Source organism: Peromyscus californicus, unplaced genomic scaffold (genome assembly GCF_007827085.1).
Source record: "Peromyscus californicus insignis strain IS unplaced genomic scaffold, ASM782708v3 Scaffold_17__1_contigs__length_78620276, whole genome shotgun sequence".
Lineage (NCBI taxonomy): Eukaryota > Metazoa > Chordata > Mammalia > Rodentia > Cricetidae > Peromyscus > Peromyscus californicus.
Window position 1 is genome coordinate 54,211,986 of NW_026294469.1, and position 20,140 is coordinate 54,232,125.

The following is a 20,140-nucleotide window of genomic DNA, read 5'->3' on the forward strand; positions in this document are numbered from 1 at the left end:
ATTCTGGTGTCTTAAACTCCTGTTACATTATGCTTGGTAGGTAAGAATAAATACAATGTTTTAGAGGCACCTTTATGTTTAAAATGATGCGTCTCTTGCTCCATATTTATCTTGCCTGGTACCTGTGATGCGGTCAGAAAGGAGAACTGGAATAGGGATGTTGGAGAGAGTGGCTCTCTCTCTCTCTCTCTCTCTCTCTTTCTGCCTTGCTCACTCTCTTGCTGTCTTTCTCTGTCACACACACACACATTCTCTCTCACACACTCACATACACACACTCTCTCTCACTCTCTCACATACACACATTCTCTCACATACACACATTCTCTCACACACACTCTCACACACACAGTTTCTCACATACACATACATATTCTCACTCTCTCACACACACATTCTCTCTCTCTCACACATACACACACATTCTCTCTCTCTCTCTCTCTCTCTCTCTCTCTCTCTCTCTCTCTCTCTCTCTCTCTCTCTCTCTCTCTCTCTCTCGCTCACTCCCACGCTGTTAGGTGGCCCTTTATTACCTGATTCATAGCGTGTGTCCATTCCCCCAGGATGCGTATTTTTTTACTTTGTAGGTCCTTACCCTCCATATATTGACATTCGCTGTCTGTCAAACCTTTAACTTACAGTCATCCTGGTTAGCTGTTCTTTACAGGAACTAAGGGAAAATCATTTCTGAAAGAATTAAGTTGTATTAGTATTTTTAAAAAATGCTTCTGGGGATCAAATGTGGGCCTTGCATATGTTAGACATATTTGTATTCCTTTCATTGCATTACTATTATTTGCAATATGTAAATAAATACACAATAATTAACTTAGAAACCTGCATTTCAGCACATATCTGCTCTTGTTGTCTTGGCGGAATCCCCATTTCTTGGTGATTTCTGTCCCCAGAGTTATTTTATAGAGGAGACATACATCCCTCCCCTCTCTTCCATTTGCCTTGAAGCTTACAGAAAGTTTGAGGCTTGAGGATTTGTTCCTTGTGTTTTAAATGGTTAGAAATGTTAAAAATCCAGGGGCTGGAGAGGGAGTGCAGTTGTTCATGGAGGGAGGACTCCTGGGGCTGACCTCTGGTCTCCTCATGGACACACACACACACACACACACACACACACACACACACACAAAACAGGTAAGTTATGTACTGAGACACAAACTAGCTGCCCTCTGTGCACACGGAAGTCTGTCATGTACATGGAGAAAAGCAGGTGTGACCATAGAGAAACTGTCTGCCCTGTTTTCCCCTGCTCTGAGGGCCTGGTCTGACATTGCTCTCAGCCCCTTGGATGGACCAGTTGATGCTTGTATGCATGGAGAGCTGTGGCCTCTCCTGGTGAGAATACCACACAACTCCCTTTTCCTCCTGGGAAGGACAGTGTGCAGGAAGGCCACTGAGGCTGTGCTGTTTAGCTAAGCCCTCTCTTAAAAAAGCATCCTGGGGAGTTAGAATGATTGATGTTCTCCTTGACACCTCAGGAGGAACTTGGGGCCAAGCCTTCCACAGAGCCAGTCTGTTGACCACGAGGACCTGGGTGCCAGAGCTCCTGAGGGACAGCTTCTGTGAATGTACTCTTGTAGGCACAGGGCTTCCGAGGCAAGCCACCAACCTGCCCCCTTATCAGGAGGAAGGCCCCACTCACAGATAACCTGTGTCTTGAAGCACAGACTCATTGCCTTTAGTATACAGACAACAAAACCCAAAGTCTTTAGAATCAGTTGTATCAGTAGGTCCTAGTTCACTGGCCCATCACCTCAGCTACTGAGTCACAAGTTCAAGGCTTGCCTGAGCTATTGAGTGAATACAAGGCCAGACTGGGCAACTTGGTGAAACTGTCTCAGAATAAAAAGTACGAGGGTGCGTATCTCAGTATGAAGTGCTTGTCTGGAAAGCTCACAGCCCTGGATGCAATGTTTAGGACTGCAAGAGGCAAAAAAGGATCATTGTACTGATTTTATCTCACCTACATTTGATATCCTGTGGGTTTAGGATGGCAGTTTGCTGACTATTGTGTTAATGATAATAAACAGCCACACAATTGTTAAAGACTTTTTGAGTACCTCCTGGGTACACTCACAGAGGCGGTACACTCCTCCTAGTAAAAGTGACTGAGAGGTGAAAATTACCCCCAGACCCTGGCAGTACCTGTACCTACAGGTCACAAGTATTCCAAGAGTATGAAAAGCAGTATGTCTTGCTGGATCCTGGGCCTTGGGTACCCTTTTGCACATTAGCCTACGTACACAGCTCTGCAAGCAGGAAGGTAAAGCCATCTGCAGAAATGGTCAGCCACACAGAGGACTTGCTCTTGGTCAGCCAGGAGGGGGACACTAATATGTCCCAGTACAGGGGCCTGTCTTCAGAGAGTGTTAAAATGGCACTGATGGATAAGCCCTGAAAATTATTTGGAACTGTGGCCAGTAAGATGGCTCAGTGTGTAAAGACACCTGACAGCCTGAGTTTGATCTCCAGGACCATCCTGAATTCCATATGGTGGAATGAGATGCTCAACTCCCAACAGATCCCTGACTTCCACATGTGCGCTCTGCCATGTGTGCACCCACGAACATGGATACACACACACAAAATAAATGTCAAAAACATAGCTTAGAGCAGTCGTTTAAGTTGTTTATTATGCTTCTTTATGGGGCTGGTGAAATCACTCAATGGGTAAAGGTACCTGCTGCCATCCTGATGGCCGAGTCTCATCCCTAGGAGCTACCTTCGCACATGTGTCGTGACATATGAGCCCCCCAACAAGTAAAAAAGTTGATGTTCCTTTACACCTCTCCACCCCGACACTTTTTTTTGAGACAGGGTCTCACTATATCATCCTGGCTTGCCTAGAACTTGCTATGTAGACCAGGCTAGTCACAAATTCACAGACATCTGCCTGCCTCTACTTCCTGAGTGCTGGGTCTAAAGGTGTACACCACCACGCTCAGCTCTAGTGTTTTTAAATTCATCTTGATTTATTTAAATTTTGTGATGAGAGTTTCACTGTGTAGCCCAGGCTGGCCTGGAACTTGCTGTGTAGAGATCTTTCTGACTCTGCCTCCTGAGTGCTGGGGTTACAGGTGTGTGCCACCATGTCCGACCACTCCTTTATGCTTTTAAAAATGTATGTTTTCAGTTTAGGATATAGTTTCTGAATGATTGTCATTCTGTTGAAACGGTGTGATTTGTGATAGGCATTTCTTTTCTTTTTATAATGCAGTCTATGCATGGAACATTGAAAAGTATTGAAGGGCCTCCAAACTTGGGTATAAACTTGCCTTTGAGCGTTAAACCTGCATCTCAGAATTCAGCAAACCACAGCAGAGAGGATGCCAAGACCATGAATGGGAAAGAGAAATTGGAAAAGAAGACTCCATCTCCTGCAAAGAAATCCACAGAGTCTAAGAAGATGGCCAGTCTCGGGTGGACGTGTTGGGAGTGTGACCGTCTGTTCACACAGAGGGATGTGTATCTCTCTCACATGAGGAAGGAGCATGGGAAGGTCAGTGAGAGTGACGGCCATGCTCCGGCAGCAGGAGGAGCATCTGTGCTGGCGAGCCTCTGAGATTCAGTCTGTGGCTCTGTCAGGAGTTAGGATTAGTGTGACCTCGATGTCCGTGTGCCTTACTTCCTGTATCTGTGGATTGGACATTCCCAAACCCTCCCAATCTCAACCGCTTCCCTTGCGTACTCAGTGGTAGGAGTAGCTTGTCCGTCAGGTCTGTTGGTAGCTGAGGATGCTGTGACTGGAGCTAAGGCAGGGATCAGAGTGTGCCGTTTAGCTCTGTGACCAGCAAGGAGAGAAAGGTGGAGAGGTGGTGGTGGTGCCGGTGCTGCTGGTGGCCTGGAGTCTGTGTACAAGGACAAGCCTCACCCCTTACGAAGCTTTGCAGTCCGACTCCTGAGACAGTCACCAGATGACTGCGCGCGCTCTCTCTTTTATGATTTGTTTTTACTTCGTGTGTATGAGTGTTTGCCGGCATGTCTGTGCACCACGTGCGTGCAGGGTTCGCAGAGGGCGTTCACTCATTCCCTCTTGTGAGCTGTGAGTGCTGGGAATTGAACTGAAGCTTCGTGAGAGCAGCCAGAGCTCTGACTGCTGAGCCATCTCTTCAGCCCACGGTCTCTTTTTAAAATAATAAATACACATTTCTCACTGATAAGAATGTTTAAAAACCACCCCAAAGGGCCAGTGAGATGACTCATCAGGTAAAACGCTTACTCTGAGTCTGCTGACCCGAGTTCAATCCCCAGGACCCACATAGTAGAAGGAGAGAACAGACTCCTGCAAGTTGCCTGTTGACTGCCACACTTGTGGACACATGCATGTGCATGCACACGTAGAACAAATCAGTGTAAATATTAGACTTAGTAACATAAGCAGAATTACTTTTGATGTTACCATATCAGGCGGTGTTCACATTTTCTGATTGCTTAGGATCCAGAAAGAATCCTTATTACATTTAGTTATTGTATGATTCCATAGCAGGATTCTCTCAATTTTAATTTTGAATGTGCTATTGGATTATTGTGAAAATTAAATTGTTTTTGTTTTTTTTTTGAGACAGGGTTTCTCTGTGTAGCCCTGACCGTCCTGGAACTCACTCTGTAGACCAGGCTGGCCTTGAACTCACAGAGATCCACCTGCCTTTATCTCCCAAGTGATTAAAGGCGTGCGCCACCGCCACCGGGTAAAAATTAAGTTGTCTAACTGATGGGTTATCTCTATCGTACTGGATTTGAAGTCTTTGTGTGCGTGTGTCTTCCATGTGTGAGTGTGGGTACGTAGGTGCTGTGGCTGGTGTAGAGGTCAGAGGACAACCGTGGGTACCGGTCCCTCCTTCCCCCTTGTTGAGACAGTCTCTTGTTCACCGCTGCGTTCACCTCATTAACTGGCCCATGAACTTCCCGGAGTTCTCCTGGCCCTGCCCCCATCCAGCTCACTGTAGGAGTGCTGTGTATGTACTACAGGTGTAGCTCTCCATGGGTTCTGGGGGTCCAGACTCAGGTCCGGTGCTTGTTCGACAAGTGCTCTGTCCACCGAGCCATCTCCCGAGCCTCAGGGTGAAATCTGTAGATCAGAATAGGGCCTGGGTACTTTATTATTTTTATATCACATTTATGAGGAATATAGCTTGTCTCACTTTTGATGATTTTAAAACTGATTTGTGGGTTCAAAGGCATAATATTTTTAAAGGCAAAACACCACCTTATTGCTTTAACTTTTATCTTGCTATGTCCTTGGGAAACTATAAAAAGATATGCAGGAATTGATTAGCAACTAGTTTATACTCGACCTTGGAGAAGTTATTGATATGGGGTATTAGTCACATTTATTAATCAGTCTCATTTATTTATACTGTTTATTTGGGCCACTCATAAAACAACCGTGTTACTTTGTGACCACCCAGATACTATAACTCTTCACCCATCACAGGGATTCCCAGTTGTTCACAGCATTTCTATTGCATTCCGTTGAGTACATTGTGTCTCTAGAGGAAGTAAGCGTTCATTGTGGGATGTGTCCAGCTTCTAGGCAGCTGTGCATTCTTGTGTAGTGTTCTCACTGGCAGCAGAGGACATCTTCTTTCTAATTTTCCTCCTGAGAACATTTTCTAAGGTAAAGATTGGACCATATCTCTTTCTTTCACAAAGCGTCATGTTCCCGTCACTCTCGAGAGTTGAGTCTTGGTTCAGTGCCTTCCTGGGTCTGTTCCTTTGGCAGCCCTGTTGTGTCTTCACAAGTTGTACCCTGGGCAGAGTGTTTAGTGTTCTGAACACTGATCATTTGTTTCTGGATCTCTTCAGGTGATAACCTAGTAGTGTGAGACCACACTACTCTTGGTGGCTAACTTCTTATCCTTCGGGTCTCGGCACCTCATCTAGAATTCCTTCTCAGTCTAATACCAAATGATTCTTCTTGAATGCTTCTGTGGCAGCTCTTACTTCGCTCCTCTGTTGCATTGCGGGCACTCTGGTACCCACCTCACAGGACGTGGAAACTCTTTCTCACATTAGTGAATGTGAGTGAGCTCTGACTTGGAAGGCATCTCACCCCTTTTAGACTTAACTTTCTCTTTGAGTTATACATGCTGTCATCATCTCCAAGCAGCCTGTGTTGTAGGGACCTAGAAGGAGTTGTGTGTGAGGTGACAAGCAGCTTTCAGTCCCTTTAGGCACAGATGAGCTGAGGCTCTGAAATATGCTGTTCTTATATGGGGACAGTGTTTGGAAAGGCTTCAGGGGAACACAGTTGTCACCCCTGTCTGGCCAGAAGCATCCAAGTTTGCTAGTTCACCTGATGAAATGCCATTGTACATTGCAAGGACCAGCCACCCTGCAGGTATACTTGACTCCAGAACTACAGTTAAGACTGGAAAATAAATGTTTGCATGTGTGGGATAAGTTTTCAGTAGCCCAGGCAGTAGTGCCGGCCACAGTACAGTCACTGCTTGGTTGCTGGTGCTGATAGCATGGTTATTTTAACAAGGTTTGGGGAAGAGACCTAAATTAGGGGTATCCTCAACTGGTATAATTATGTCACAATAATCTGCTCTGTGTGTGTGTGTGTGTGTGTGTGTGTGTGTGTGTGTGACGTGAGCACCCACATTTTGTGACGTGTGTGAATATCAGAGGGACAACCTTGTAGAGCTCCTTCCCCTTCTACCTTTACAAGGTGTTTTACTTTTCTGTTGCTGTGATAAAATACTCTGACTAAAGCAATGTACGGAGATAAAGGTATGTTCTAGCCCCGTCATGGCAAGTAAAGTCAGGGCAGACAAGCCAGTAAGAGCTCGCAGCAGCTGGTCACCTCACACCATACTTGAGAAGCAGAGGGTGACGAATGCTCACTTCTGTTCAACTTCTTTTCTCTGTTTACACAGTCCAGGATCCTAGTGGGGGATTGATGCCACCCACAGTGGGCAGACCGTCTTCCCACCTTACGTAATGTAATGAGGACAGTCCATCTCGGGCTTGCCCAGAGGCCCCATCTCCCAGGTGATTCTGGATTCTTCAGTTGACAGTTAACACTATTACCCTTGGGTTTCAGGGATTGACCTCAGGTAGTCAGGTTTACATGGCCAACATCTTTACCCACAAGCCACTCTGCTGGCCCAGATAGTATATATTAAAGGTTTAATAAAAAACTTGTAAACTTGCTGAATTATTACTTTAGTTGTTTTAAAAATCTTTAAAGTATTTTATTTTTGAAAGGATAAATAGTTAAAAAAAGATGGTCACAGGAATTCCTCAGACAGTCGGTTAAAAGGCGGGCCAATTGCCGAGGTTGGCGTCATCATTCAGTGTGGCTGGATTTAACGTGCTCTTTGGTGATGAACTCTTTTCCTTTTGAAAATTTTGTTATAATTGTGTATGTATGTGTGTGGGAGGAGGAGGTTTGTTATAGGAGCCAGAGAGCCTGTGGAGGTCTGTGTGTGTTGGGGGGGACTTTTTACCCATGCCACAGAAAGCTTGTGGGGGTCAGTGTGTGTGTGTGTGTGTGTGTGTGTGTGTGTGTGTGTGTAGGGGGGGTGTTAGCCATGCCACAGCCAGACTGTGGGGGTCAGAAGAGAACTTTCTGGAGTCCACTCTCCTTCCACCTTTCTGTGAGTTGTGGGAGTCCAGCTTGGGTCTTCAGGCTTGCGTGGCAAGCACCCTTCCCTGCTGAGCCGTCTCGCTGGAAGCCAGTCGTGAACATTTGGTGGTGAGTCCTGCATTGGTTTCGTTATTACTCAGTCCTTCTTTGTCTTATAATGCGGTACATTGCAGAGTATCTCTGAAGTCACTAATGGAAGTATTTCTCTTTGGATCAGCACTTCCGGTGTGGAAAGGGGCTTTTGTGGCAGTCACAAGCACAGAGTTGAAGTACAGGTTTGTGAATCTAAATAGTTTTTTGACCATACAACTCCTTTCATGTTTGGGGTCTCTGTACTCTTTGCTGTAAAATTTGCTGGTCAATGTCATTTACCTAAAGATCTCCAAGCTATGAGTCCTTCCTCAATTTCAGGTGGGTTATGTATCTCCTGGTGTTTTCTTTTAGTTGCTCTGTGGGGTCTGTCTAGGGACTTCAAATTAATATCTACTAAATGAGATCATGTCTGAGGTCATTCTTACAGATCAACTATTTATTATGCAGTTATAAGAGCTAATGCTATATAACACAAAAAGTAAGTTGTTTATTTAAATCTTTAAGATTAAAGTGTGGTTTGTGATAATTGTCATTTTCTCATTGATTGTCTGGTAATACAAATACAAAGGAACAGTTACTAACTTGTTGATAGGAAGATTCTGAAATGGGCAGGTATGGATCACGGGACTTAGGTCTCAGGTGGCGCTAAGAGCCTTTGAGTTCGGCTGTGTGGACATGGTTCTGTTCTCTCCAACTTGGAAGGGGCCTAGCAGACTTGGGGTTGAATGGTGTTCTACACCAACCAGCAGTGTGGCTTTGTAGAATAGTAACTACCCGACTCCCCTTTGTGTGGCCTGCGGAATAGAAGCAGCAGTGGTCACCCACAAGGCTCTTCTGAGACTGATGACATGACATTACATGTCTTGAATGGTGCAGTACTATAGCTATTGTTTCTTTGAACCCTATATTAATTAAAAAATGATTTACTTTGTGTCTGTGTGTGTATTGTGGCATACAGGGGATGGGGGATGTCCAAAGACAGCTTGCAAGAATCAATTCTCTTCTTCTACCACGTGAGGTCCAGGGGTTGAACTCTGGTCATCAGGCTTAATTGCAGGTGCCTTTACCCGTTGAGCTACTCTGCCAACCCTAGAATCCCTGACCCCTCTCCTGAAACGGTCTTGCTGTGCATCCCAGCCCTATGTCCTGGGCTAATAGGTGTGCACCAACACACCAGCATTAGAGGTGTAAAAACTGAAGTTTACACAAAAGGATCTTTCCATGGTAAATGTTTTTTTCCACTCTTTATCATTTCTGAGAAAGGTCTCACATAGGTCTTCATCTTGATGGGTAGCAAAGGATGACCTTGAACTCCTGGTCCTCTTGCCTTAACTTCCAGAGTCCTGGGGTTACAGGCATGGCTGCCCAATTGGTTTATGCAGTGTTGGGGATTGAACCCAGGCTTTGTGCTGAGGTACATCTCCAGCCCTAAACTGTGCTTCATGTACTTCATAAATTTGTAACATTTACAAATTTCCATTTTAAAATTATTTTAGACTTGCAAAAATTGGGTAAAACTTCCATTTGTCCAGTATCCGGCTTGACCACTGTTAACATAGATAGAAACTTGGGTAGACGTCATCACTGATAAAGTGTGGTCAACAGACCTTCAGACATAGTCCAGTTGTCCTGCAGACATTCCCTTCTCATCCTGTACCTAGTTCTCGGTCTTAGGTTTGTGTTCGTTGCTTGGTCTTCCGACTCGGCTCCATCTGTGACCATTTGTGCCGTCCTCGTGATGATTTAATGTGATGTCCTGTAACTTGGGCTTGTCTGGTGTTTCCCTTGGGATTTGTTATTTGGTTTGGGTAAGGATATCACAGAAGTGACATTGTCCTTCTCAGCGCCTCCTGTTAGGAGGTACCGGTGGCTCTACTCACTCCTGGGCTTGTCCACCCTAAACACTTGGGTGTTGAGATGACTGCCAATTGCCATTTTCCCATTGTAACGAACGTGCTTTGTGGGGAGCTGACTTGGGATTATGCTAATATCCTGTTTCCGGTCATTTTTGTATCTTCTGCTGTGATCATCTGCCTACTTCGTGTTGGCCGCAGAGGCCATTGCCATGTTTGCCTCGTGGGGACTTCCTTCTGTCATTGTTTTTACATTTACTCATGGGGGGAGACTCTCTAGTTAGAGTAAACTCAGTTTTTATCGAGAGCTGTGTGGGCTTATGAGTGCTAATTTTCCAGTGAGTTAGAATCCACTGCTGTTACCCCCTCCTAGTGGTCCTAGATGTCGTGGCTTCCAGGGACAGGCCTGTTCCAGGAGCGTCCCCTCTGTCACGGCTGTGCTTTCTTCCCTGCAGCAGGCCAGCCAGTGGGCGCCTGGATCCTTTCACAAAGAATGACAGCAGCATGCTTTATTTTTTATTATTTTTTATGTGTATGAATGTTTTGCCTGCATGTGTGTCTGTGTACCACTTGTGTGCTGGGTTCACAGAGGCCAGAAGAGGGTGTCAGATGCCCTGGAACTAACGTTACATACAATTGTGAGCCACCCTGTAGGTGCTGAGAACTGAACCTGGGTCCGCTGCAGGAACAGCCAGTGCTCTTAACCACTGAACCGTCTCTCCCGTCTTTACATGGGTTCTGGGAATCTGAGCTCAGGTCCTCACACCTGCACACAAGCATTTCACCCTGAGGTGTCTCACCAGTCCTGGAAGGAGTTTTAAATAAAGACATTGAGTCAAATAAGGACCACAGCATGCACATGGTTTTGAGGGAAAGTAGGTGTTGATTACAGCTAACTAAAAGGAGATATAATTTGCAGAATTGGCAGCATGTTATTTATTCCTGGGAGGAAAAGAGTCATTGTTATTACATGGGATTTAAAGTGCGGCATGAGGCTCACCCCTGTAGTTCAGCACTTAGGAGGCAGAAGAATCAATGCAAGTTGGAGGCCAGCCTGGTCTGAGTAGTGAGTTCAAGTCAACCAAGGTTACACAGTGAGGCTCTGTCTCGAGAAAACAAACCAAGATGGTTGGTTCTTTGAGCCCTACTATCTCAATAATGTAGGTGTTAGTGAGGACATTGGAGACATCCCCATCCCGTATTCTCATATTAACAATCAAGTTCTCAATAGAAAGCATTTCTTTTCACAGTTGATCTAACCTGTGGATGGAAACATCTTCTAGGAAGAAGCCATTGTGTCTGCGGGAGAGCTGCAGGAAGAGCCGGGGCTGAGGGCCTCCTATTAGAGCCCTGCCTTACCTGCTCCCCAAGGCAGGTCTCCATGGGAGGGGAGCACAGGTGGCCGATTTTTAACGCTCCCAGGTGATTCCAGTGAATAGCCAGGGTTTAAAACACCTAAGGTCCTCCACGCAACGTCCCTCATCGCCAGGGCTCTTGCTCATGTGATTGTCATAGCACTAGGCACTTTTGCTGAATTATATTCAGGGAATGTTGATCCCAAGCACGTTTGTTCCCAAAGTTCCACCTTGCATTTCCTCCTGATGGTGAACTGGGAAGACCAAGCCCACAGACGTAGGACATTTCAAAGACAGTGAGTAGAGGAGTAGTTGGACTTGAGTCTGATGCAGTCTACTGTCTGATTATAGGTGATCATGGGATGTTTAATGTTGTTCCCTAAAGGTATAAACCCCGGTTTAAGGTGAAGCTAAAGATGGCATCACCAATTTATTTATTTATTTATTTGGGTTGAGACAGGGTTTCTCTGTGTAGCTTTGGAGCCTGTCCTGGAACTCACTCTGTAGCCCAGGCTGGCCTGGAACTCACAGAGATCCGCCTGGCTCTGTCTCCCGAGTGCTGGGATTAAAGGCGTGCACCACTGACGCCCGGCTTCCAGATTTTATTTTTATGTGTATGTGCATGCATGCATCTATAGGCAGACATGTGCTACTGTGCATGTGTGGCAGTCAGAGGACAACTTGTGGGAATCTGTTTTCTCTTTCTACCCCGTGGGGCCCAGGAGCTGAACTCAGAACATAGGTTTGATGGCAGTGCCCTTACCCACTGAGCCATCCTGCCGAATGCTGCAGATCTCACCTCCTGCTCTTTCTGTGCTGGGTGTGGGTGATGCGTAATACTTAGCATTTTTCAGTCTTTTGTGGAATAGACTTTCAGTTGTAGCTAAAAGAAGGAGTAATCAGAGAATGGTAGGTGGGTGCTGGGGCCTTAGCCGAGCTGAGTTAGCACATGCTGCCTTGAGCCTTTGAAAATGGTGGTTGTATGTTTTCCAGCGTGCAGCAGCCATGTCCAGACTTACATAATCCTTTACATACTTCACACTTGCCACTCTTGTGTGTGTGTGTGTGTGTGTGTGTGTGTGTATGTGTGTGTGTGCTGTATGTGTGTGTGCATGCGTGCGTGCGCGCATGCCTGTCTGCATGCATGTACATGTGCGTGTGGGTATTAAATATATATATACTTTTTTTTTTTTTTTTTTTTTTTTTTTTTGGTTTTTCGAGACAGGGTTTCTCTGTGTAGCTTTGTGCCTTTCCTGGAACTCACTTGGTAGTCCAGGCTGGCCTCGAACTCACAGAGATCCGCCTGGCTCTGCCTCCCGAGTGCTGGGATTAAAGGCGTGCGCCACCACCGCCCGGCCTATATATACTTTTTAAAAGTCATCTATCTAACCTGGGTCCCACTCACATTTGTGAAAGGGACAGGGCACGGTTCCTCTCTCAAGCTTTATTAAATGTGGATATAAATAATTTGGCCAGATGGTTAACAGGTATAGTTTATACTGTTCCCACAAGGCATGAATTACTTTAATGTAAATGCAGGACAAAAATAGTTTTTTTTTTTCTTCTTCTCAACTTACGTTTAAATTGTGAGGACATTTAAATTGTGAGGATGTTGACTTTCAGTCAAAATCATGTTATCTTGACAACAGGATAAAAATTCAGTTTTTCTTGTCCTTTGATTTAGAATATGTGATCACTCAAAGGTTGGGAGGAATGCATTTAAACTAAGTGCACAGGCCGGGGTTCGGAGTGTGGCATAGTGGTAGATATGCTGGACATGGACTCCAGGTCCGTGTCCAGGCCCACGTCAGCAAAAATGCAAGAATGCGACAGCGCTCAGCTCTGACCCTGCTTAGCTATGGAGCAGCGACTACTGATGGGCCATAGGTTTCCAGACACATAAACTGGTTTGGACATTAATGCTTTGTGCTAGAAATATGTATCTTATAGTAATACTCATAATATTCATTATAGCTACAGACCTTGATATTTTATTATAATTTTGTTTAGAACATTTTACAGTATATGTAATTTTATGGTTAATGTAATGTTTATAAGAATTGTTATAATTTATATAATTGTATTTTATTGGAGGATAGTTTTATGGAAGTCCCCACTTTTTAATATAAGGATATAAATGCCTTGCAAAGATGGTATTGACAATTTTTAGCTTTAAGAGCACAAAATACACATCCAGTCTGGATTTTGATAACCTGACTAAGTTAAAGGGAGAGTACTTACAGGGGCAGGAGCCAAGACTGGTCAAGGACTGTGGGCAGCAGTTACTCTAATCTGGGACTTGACGCTGGGCTGTTTTTGCAGACGGAGAGCTTGGGGAAAGCTCAGAACACCCTGTCCTGCAGCAGAGAAGGTCTGTGGGCAGGTTTCTAGCCGACCACGGTGAGCAGGAGCAGATGCGCAGGCTACATCTTGGTGGTGGGTTATCTCCTCACTGACGTTGAGTAGCTGTGGACCAGTCAGCAAGGCCGTCTGCTGTGTCCGGTTTCTAACCCCTGGTGGATTTTTTTTTAAGCTTTTAAAGTTGGGATACAAAAGCAAGAGTTTCATTCTGGCATTTTATGTTGGTGTTCATCCCTTCTCCCCACTCCCCTCCTTGCTCTCCTGCCCCTCAGCGGTGCCCCTGTCCACTGCCCTCCTGCCCCTCAGCGGTGCCCCTGCCCACTTGCCCTCCTGCCCCTCAGCGGTGCCCCTGCCCACTTGCCCTCCTGCCCCTCAGCGGTGCCCCTGTCCACTTGCCCTCCTGCCCCTCAGCGGTGCCCCTGTCCACTGCCCTCCTGCCCCTCAGCGGTGCCCCTGTCCACTTGCCCTCCTGCCCCTCAGCGGTGCCCCTGTCCACTTGCCCTCCTGCCCCTCAGCGGTACCCCTGTCCACTTGCCCTCCTGCCCCTCAGCGGTGCCCCTGTCCACTTGCCCTCCTGCCCCTCAGCGGTGCCCCTGTCCACTTGCCCTCCTGCCCCTCAGCGGTGCCCCTGCCCACTTGCCCTCCTGCCCCTCAGCGGTGCCCCTCTCCACTGCCCTCCTGCCCCTCAGCGGTGCCCCTGTCCACAGTTGCTCCTCTTCTGCCGCCACGGCACGTGTTAGTTACGTACTTCGCCCCTGTCTCTCTTCTTTCTCCTTTCTCTTCTGTTCCTTTACCTCAAGAACTCCCCCACAGCTTTCTACTTTCCTGACCTACACACCCTCACACATAGACTGAAATTTGGGATCACCTGCGTCTGGCTCCTTTTTTTTTATCATAACCATTTCCCATTCCATTAGTTTGGCTGCAAACTAATTTCATTTTTCTTTACAGTGGAATAAAATTCCATATGTACATGTACCATTTCCTTTATCTCCTCATCTGTTCGTGGACACCTATGCTGTTTCCGTTTCTTAGCTGTTGTGAATAATACCAGGAGTAAACATGGCTATGTTAGTATCTCTGTGATGGCCCTTCCTATCCTTTGGATGTGTGCCCGAGAGTGCTGTAACTGGGTCAGATAGTCTGGTTCTGTTTTTATCTTCGGAGGAGCCTCCATATGGACTTAGGTAGTGGCTGCACCAACTTACATCCCACACACCCTTGCCAGCATTTATTGCCATTCGTTTTCTGGGAGTTAGACTTTCTGATGGGGCATTTACTCCAGCTTTCCCTAGTCATTTCCTACAGATGCTGGCAGGTTATGTCATCACCAGGGAGCCCACAGTTGTGTCTGTAGTTGCCAGAGAGCCTTGGGTGCGATATCCTGCTGTTCTCAGCTGGGCCCAACGCTTTTCTGGGTTGTTTGCAGTTGTGCTGAATAGCACAGCAGGGTGTCAGTTAACTGGGAGATCTCCTGGAGACTCACACTGGGTTTTAGAAAGGCCTGTCTTTCCTAGCAGCTGCCCAGGATGTATTTGGATGTTGAATGGATTGCAGCCATCCTGGGTATGGTTTTGAGTAGTTTCTAGAGAAAGTTTGAGAGCCCTAGAGACATGCACCAGGCAGCCCCGGCCTAGCAGCATTGACACTGTCTTTCGGATGGTGTGGTTGTTGGTGTTGGGACTAGGGCTGGGGCGCCAGGCAGGACACCAGTGGGAGCTCCTCATTGGTCACTGTGATATTTATACTCACATCTTCCCTTTTGCTTGCCCGACCTTTCTTTCCCAAGAACTCTGCCATAGGAAATAGGTGAGTTGAGAGTGGCAAGAGAAGCTCTGTGGGGTGATTACCTACCTCTTCATTTGCAGAGCTTGGAAAGCTGTCCCAGTAGGAAGGGGGTTTTGGAGTTTGACTTCAGTTTTCAGTATCATTTTCTCTGGTGCTGGAGATGGAACTGGGTCCTTGAGTTATGTTCGGATTATCAGCCCGAATCTGGAAAGCCCCAAGCTTGCCTGTGTATTACTGCACTGATTCTAAACAAAGGGAAGGATACAGAAAGGGGCTCTGAGCGCTGCGGTCTAGCTCAGTGGTAGAACACTTGGCCTGGTTTGCACAGGGCCCTGGGTTCAATCTCCATAGCACTCCTGCCCCCACCACCAAGAGTCCAACTGTTGAATGCCTTCACCTAGGAGGAGAAGCTAGGAGACTGGGAACATTGAATTGAAAGAAAAGGAAATGACAAGCAAATGACCAATTTCTGCTTGTAAAATACACTGATTATTCTGGGAGGCATAGACAAACAAAATGAACTGGATCTCTCAGGAAGCATGAAGTTATTCGAGAATGTGGCACAGATAAGCCCATGGCTCTCATTCCACTTCCTGTCTGTAGCCAGAGGAGCTGTGTGTCAGACAGGGGATTTACCGTTGGGATGGACTGGGTCTGGTAAGATGTCTGCTGGAGCCGTAGGAGAGGCATTTCCTGTAAACGCGTGTGAGTTTGTTGCAAACAACATTGAGTGGAGTTAGGTCTCTGTTTCCTAGCACTCATTTGTGTCCTAAAGGAAAGGATATGACTTTATTTGCTGATTATGGGTGGTTTCTGATGACACTGTGTTGAGGGTATATATCAAAGTGCATTGCATGGGTTATTGAGCATAAAACCCCCAAATCCAAGGATGTGCAGCCAAGTTATAACACAAAGCAGTAAAGCAGAGATGTTGAGCCCCAGTCATCAAGTCAGTACCTTGTTCTTGAAAGTATAATTGGGGGTCCCAGTAGGATCCCCAAAAGAACTAGACTCTTGTGATTGGACCTCGGTATAGTGGCCCCTCCGTATCCATGGGAATTGGTCCTGGAACAGATTCTGCTGCTTCTGCCAAAACCCAAGGATGCTCTAGGCCCCTAGGTAACGTGATGCAGTAACTGTGCTTGACATGCCTCACCTGTGAGTGTTGAATAGCCTCAGGGTGACTGAAAAGGGTCACCAGTGGAATAGCATGCAAATTGTTGTTATGCTAATGGTGTTATACTATTGCTTAGGAATATTGGCAAGACAAAAGGGCCTGCACTTGTTCAGTAGGAACAGCTCTCCCCTCCCCCAACCCTCAAAATTTGAATTCTGTGGTAGGTTGGTTCAGAGTTACAGAACCTTCTGTTTGGGAGCCATAGCCAAAGAGCCCATTGTAAATTCCCCTGGCAGATCCCAGAGTGCTCTCTAGCCACCCAGTGGAGCTGCCAGAGCAATTCTGTAGGTCCTGGCACTTCTGCATGTGTGAAGCCCAGCTGAGGCCTGGGCGTGTGGACCTTGCCTTCAGTTGTATCAGTGACAGAGGGTTGCTTGTAGCCTCCTGACACACACCATTGTCTTCATCATCTTTAGTTTATTAACTACTTTAGTTCCTTCACCCAGGAACTGGCTCTGAGCTCACTGTGGCCACCAGCAAGCTCCCGTTTTCCTGTGTCGCTGCTGTAGCCTTGGGGGCCTGGGATGACCTCCCTGGTTATGTCTGCATTCTCTTGGTAGATCACAGTGTGCTCAAGGGCAGGGAGCAGCCTTGAATTAAAATTAGAGCTCAGTAGATGTGGGAGGGAGCAGTCCAGATGTACAGCTGTTGTCTTTCTGGTGTTCAGAGCTGGTGAAGCTGATTTAGACTCTCGGTTTGGCCAAAGTCTGTGACCATGGTCATCTGTCCCCTGATTCGGTAGCTTTAGATTTGCACCTTTAATTTTATCTTTCTGTTGGACAGACTGAGGCTTTGGCTAGAACTGGCTGAAAGGGCCTTGATGGGACAGTATGGGCTCACTCGGCAGAACCACATAATTCAGCTTTAGGTGGCATCTTTGCACGTGAAGTACAAGAGCGCACATGGCACTCCCTGAAGAGTCTGCACCCTTTGAGGCATGCAAGCAGTAGCTGCTTAAAAGTGGGAGCTTTCACCACAATGAGTAATATGTTTACAGACATCCAGACTTGCCTGCTGAGGTGCCCGCAGGGCTGATGGAGGAACAGGTTTCCTCCCCAGGCTTTCCTGTTTATTTCTAGTATGCTCAGGAGGTGGAGGGTGTCTGGATTCTGGGCGGGTGCTGGTGCCCAGACAGGCATCCTGCCATAGTGTGCTCTGGGTCAGCGTTCCAGGCAGGGCTTGCTGGCGTAAGAACAGTTCTTGTTAAAAACACCACCCACAGTCAGGCACTGAGTTCAGCTCCCTGGCACACACAGCTGTTTTCAGCCCTGCTTCCGTCATATGTAGCCAGTGGCTTCAGCTTCCTGGTGGCCTGGTTCCTTGAGCTTGGCTGTTGCTGTCTCTATGCTATGCCCCATGCTGGGAGCTTATGGTATAGCAAGGTCTTGACTTCTCATTCTGCCAGATAACATATACCAGTACCTCCCCTTTCACCCAGCCTCATGTGCACCCTGTCCCTGAGATCCCTGTGATGTAGAATGTGGCAGCAGGCCCCATGGAGTGTAGATGAAGGAGAGTCTAGTCTTTGTGCCTAGAAGAGCTCACTGTTAACTGTGCTGATGTGGGAGACGGTTGTCCGCTCTGTTGTGTCCCAGGATTGGGGTTCTGCTACAGTTCAAGAGGTTCACGAGAACTTGTCTAAGACTGCAACCATCATTTGTCATTTCTTCTGGAAAATGTTCTTCAGTCCAACTGGCAGAGCAATTCGTAACTCTGCAGCATTTAGCACACACACTTCTGCCTGTAGATGGACACTGCATTGGGAATCTGATAAGCTGATGTGTCAGTGGGGATGGCAGAGGAAGTGATGAGCTACTCTGGGCCAGGGTTGATTTAATAGGGATTTCTTAAAATTATTATTTTTTTTAGTGGCACTCACCGGTCCCTGGGAGGTCATAGATTCCTATTTAGCTCCATTCTATAAATAGGGACAACTTTAGACCCAGGAGCAAAGGAGGGCTAAAGTGACTACCTGTTAGGAAAGGGTAAAGAAGTGGGACCTGTGGATAGGCTCAGGCATCGAGGGAGGTTCAGCATACCAAGGGGATGTCTGGCATGTATCCCAGGGTGACTCAGGAGGAAAAGGGAACCCCATGGAGCCTCACCCTGCAAAGCCTCATAGTTCCTTTTACAGGAGTCTACGGGAGCCGTGGCACAGCCATCAAAGAGAATTCTCACACAAGGCATGTGACACTGGCCAGGACTAACTCCAGGGTTCCTGTTTCTTTACCCAGCATGCTGGTTGATTGTACCAGCAGTACTTCATAAAATAGTCATTTGGACAGTTGGGAAAACTCTACACAGTGTAGCTTTGAGCACATCCTATGGGCGTGGCCTATCGCTGACCAGTTTTAATGTTCACTTTGGGACAGTCAAGTTTACTTGCTTGTTTACTTTTTAAAGTTATTAACAGATTTCTTACAAATCATCTGATTTTAAAATGGTGATCGTCTTTAGAAGGAATGATTCCTTTCTCTTCTGGTTTGAAATGAACACTATTAGAAGTCTACATCTTTAGACATATAAAATTCTATTTAGATCATTTTTAATTAAAAAGGATGAAAATTATTGTATGAAGAGTTATATTAGAAGGCAAATAGGAAATGGAGATGTAGAGTGTGTACCTGGTGTGCCCAAGGCCCTGGGTTCATTCTAGAACCACATGAACTGGCCTTGGCACACACCTGTAGTCCCAGTTTGAGTTGGATGCAGTAGGATCAGAAGTTCAGGGTCTAGCTACACTGTGAGTTCAGGCTTGGTTGGTGTCCAGGAGACCCTGACTTGAAGAAAAGAAAGGAAGGAAGGGGAGACGGGCAGGCAGTTTGTCTGTAATTCTTTCCAGCAGTTCCTCTTTGAAGATGGATTCTCTGAGAATAGACAGAGGACACATGTTCCCCATCTGTAGGCAGACGCTGTAGAAACAAAAGGCAGCTCAGAGATAGGACCAGCCCCTGTGGAGAGGGGAAATAAGGCTGGGAGTGAGCAGATGATGGGCAGTGGAGACAGACTTCACGTCATGTGGTATGAGCAAACATTGAGAGTTCAGAAAGCACACAGCACAGCACATGGCTGGAGACCTGTCTGTGGCCCCGGCCACATCCATTCTTTTAGTGTTCACCTGCAAGAGCCCTGTGAGGAAGTGGTAGTCCTATATCCAGTGGGAGGGCCTCCTGAGAAGGGTTTGTATGGAAAGATGGACTCAAGCTGATGGCAGGAGGGTAGAAGCCCAGGAGTTCCCTGACAGGGCAGAAAGGGATTTCTTTAGTCTTGTAAGAGGAACCCCAAGCCCTTCTGTGTGCAGCCACTGTTGAGCAGGAGAAGATGCAGGGAGCCGAGGCAGGCATTGGTGGTTCTACGGCCCCGGTACCCAGGGCTTCCCTGGAAGTGAGTCCTTCTCTCAGCCAAGTGTCTGGGAGTGCCCTGATGCCCTGAGCTTGGATGCTGTGGGCCTGCGTGCTTCTGTTCTGTCTGCTCCAGATGTGGCCTTTTGTTATTGCACATTTGTCAGCATTTTGCATTGTAGTTTTCAATTGTACAATGTCATCAGCAGACCAGAGTTTTACACTTACTTATTTTGTAGGTATGTGTGTTGGGGGGACGTGTTTGCATGTACATATGCCGCAGTGGATATGGAAGCCAGAGGACAACTTGCCTGGGTTCTTTGTGCCCTCCCCCTCCCCCCATTTCAAAGCTGCTACTTTCGTAATCTAGATCACTTTCAAAGATACACCTAGCCTGGGACTCTGTTTAGAGTGTACTAGCATGAAACAATAAATGCATTCCCCTTGTGTTGCAAGTTAGTTTGCGTTACTTTGTTCTAACTTAGAGGTCACAACTTGTGCCCAGGTCAGGGCTGACACCTGTCCTCAGTAAGACAATTAAAAGAGCCAAGTTAAAAGGAGAA

At 46.7% G+C, this 20,140-nt stretch overlaps 1 protein-coding gene across 21 annotated transcripts in view; it reads left to right on the forward strand.

Annotated features, from left to right (window-relative positions):
* Positions 1-20,140, forward strand: part of Znf532 (zinc finger protein 532) — a 113,544-nt gene that overhangs the window by 75,655 nt on the left and 17,749 nt on the right. For 20 of the 21 annotated variants that reach the window (XM_052742337.1, XM_052742345.1, XM_052742334.1 and 17 more), the window contains one exon: positions 3,233-3,514. The exons of the other annotated variant lie outside the window; for it this stretch is intronic. In XM_052742337.1, the coding sequence (XP_052598297.1) occupies positions 3,233-3,514 (282 nt within the window). The remainder of the gene's footprint in view (positions 1-3,232; positions 3,515-20,140) is intronic. 21 annotated transcript variants of the gene reach the window in all.